Raw genomic sequence first — 2,647 nt, 5'->3', positions numbered from 1 at the left:
AGTATTAGTATTAGTATTTTGCTATTACAGCACCATCTAGTAGAATAACGAAAATGTGCTTTAGTTAAAAGATCTTTATTTTTGATCGTAGAATCAGAATCTGCAATAAAAATAAGGGGTTTCCATTTAAAACATTCAAGTTGGATTCCAGGGCCCTATGATAGGACCCTGGGGGCACTTGTTCACAGAATTTTATAGGCCTCCGACATGTGTGCATTCTTACCTAAATAGATTTGTCAATTTTTTTGTCATTTCGGAAATATTTGAGGTCGCAAAGTTAGGGGACGTACGTACGATGATATTCATTTTTTGCTATTACAGCGCCATCTATTAGAATAACGAAAAAGTGCTTTAAGTAAAAGTTGCTTAGTTTTGATTGTAGAATCCGAATCTGCAGTAAAAGTAGGGGTTTTCCGTTTGAAATTTTCAAGTTGGCCCCTGGGGCTCTATGATGGGACTCCTGGGGGCATTTGTTGTTTACAGAATTTTATAGGTCCCTGCCATTAGTATATTCTTGCGTAACTAGATTGTCAAAATTTTTGTCATTTCGGAAATATTTGAAGTCGCAAAGTTAGGTGAGACACCCTGTATATATATAGATATATATATATATATATATATATATATATATATATATATATATATATATATATATATATATACATACAGAGGGTTGATTAATTCGTGTGTCAATTTCATTTGTTGACTGTGCAAAAGTGGTATGAGGTAAAGCCGTGCACTTTAGTGTAACTTTAGATGAAGGACATAAGTTTTGTTTCGCCATAGAAGCATGTCGCTCGTACTAAAGATTGAAGAGATATAGGGTCAAAGGTCAAATTCCGATTTTTTCCTTATGGGACTGCAATGGTAAATTCTGAAAGAGCCTGAAAAAACGTAAATCGAAGTGATAACAAAGAGAAAGCTGTATGGTGTGATTCTGTGTCGCAAGCCGACCAAATATGTGTCAATCAAGTGTCAAGGTCAGAGGTCACGGTCAGATCAAGGTCACAGGTGAGTGTAATGATAAAAACCCAGGTCCGTTGAAGTGCTAATTTCAAAACTTGATTTTTATCGGTTCAAGAGATTTCTTAATTTTTGCCATTTGATGAGTAGAAAATTATTAATGAAAATGTTAGAGAAAGCCCCCCCCCCCTTCCCCTTTGAACGGAATTTTCTAAAACGCTGAAACAAATGTCAGCTTACTTTTAATAATGAGTTCAAAATTTCGTCTGGGTAACTTGAGGGGCTCGTGAGATACACTATTTTTAACCCAACCCGAGTAAATTTTGAACTCCCTCCGTGTAGGAGACGCATTTTACAACTCTAAATAGCACACGGTCTCTCAGTTACCTGGAAGCGTTCCAAGTCAATGGTGTGGATTTATGTAGTGACAAACACGTACATACATTCAGCTTTATGTATATATATAAATAATAAAAAAACTTTGCTAGTTCTTTATCGGCAAAGTTCTTTATCAAGGATTTAAAAAATATATTGTGAACTATTTGCCAATGAATGTGTTACAATTGTAATTATTATATTTTGCAGATAGCAGATTTGTATGTGGACTTCCATGTAACGAAGCTTCCTTTGCTGGACCATGAAGTTAGAGGATCTGAGGAGGTTAAAAAATTTTCAGAGAACCTAGTGAAACCATATGTACCATATTGATTATTTAATTTTAATGGTGCTTTGTGCCACAATTGTTGATATTCTTTTGTCATTCATTACTAATTTTACACAAGATAATCGAAAACTTTTTTTTTCTTTTTCAACTGATAAGATGAAAAAAACAAACAAACAAAAAACTGTACTTTATGATATTGAAAGAGAAAGTTAAATAGCTTTTCGAAGTTCTTACTATTCAAAAGTTGTATGTATTTTATAATTTGTTATATGAATGTATCATTGGATTCTCAGGTCTAACTCTATTAAAAAGTATGTTTTCCTCCCATTTCGTAGACTGCAGTTAGTTGTTACTTTGAAAAATAAATGAACTTAGTTGATTGTAGTAATTCGAATAATTTCGCCGTATTATTTTCCTTATGTTACTTCAAGATATCGTATATGTTCAGTAAATGGTAAATTAAATTATTTTATGTTAATTGCAATGAAATAGTAAAAGAAAATATAAACAGGTACTTACAAAAGAAAGATGTGAAAATGTTGTAAGTAGATACGGAATCACAGAAAATATTGGCCGTAATTTGCCTTGCTGTTACCGATTAATATTCAATATCAAACCTTGGTATTACTCAAATTGTTTGTCCAGGAAAATTCTGTACCAATATTGTATATAACAAGGAACATATTAAATTATTTGTTCCAACACTTAGTATGTTCTTTTGACACATTTTTCATACCGACGAAAAGCGTGACATACAGATATAAGATAAAGAAAGAAAGAAAGCAACCCTTTTCTGGGAGTAGAGGTTATATGTTGCTGATACCATAGAACGGGGGCCAAACTGATGTATGTATCAATGTGGTAAGAAATCCAGTAACCTAACAGAAAGTCGTTCATTACTGTTTTTTTTTTTTTTTTTTTTTTTCCTTTTTTTCAAAATTGACATGTTTCAAGACATTTATTCTGTTCAGTAGATTTAGATAAGATCGAAAGATTGGACACGGATTCAGCGTTGCACGA

The 2,647-nt window shown here is 32.8% G+C and overlaps 1 protein-coding gene across 1 annotated transcript in view; it reads left to right on the top strand.

The window, feature by feature from the left end:
- Positions 1-2,335, top strand: part of LOC145673116 (ATPase ASNA1 homolog) — a 37,193-nt gene extending 34,858 nt beyond the window's left edge. Inside the window, exon 7 of the mRNA XM_081742499.1 lies at positions 1,549-2,335. Within this exon, the coding sequence (XP_081598625.1) occupies positions 1,549-1,671 (123 nt within the window). The 3' untranslated portion in view covers positions 1,672-2,335. The remainder of the gene's footprint in view (positions 1-1,548) is intronic.
- The last annotated feature ends 312 nt before the right edge of the window (positions 2,336-2,647 follow it).

This window comes from Thermobia domestica, chromosome 16, assembly GCF_964235325.1.
Source record: "Thermobia domestica chromosome 16, izTheDome1.hap1.1, whole genome shotgun sequence".
Classification (NCBI taxonomy): Eukaryota; Metazoa; Arthropoda; class Insecta; order Zygentoma; family Lepismatidae; genus Thermobia; species Thermobia domestica.
The sequence above is the reverse complement of the archived record's forward strand: the minus strand, read 5'-3'. Positions and strand labels throughout refer to the sequence as shown.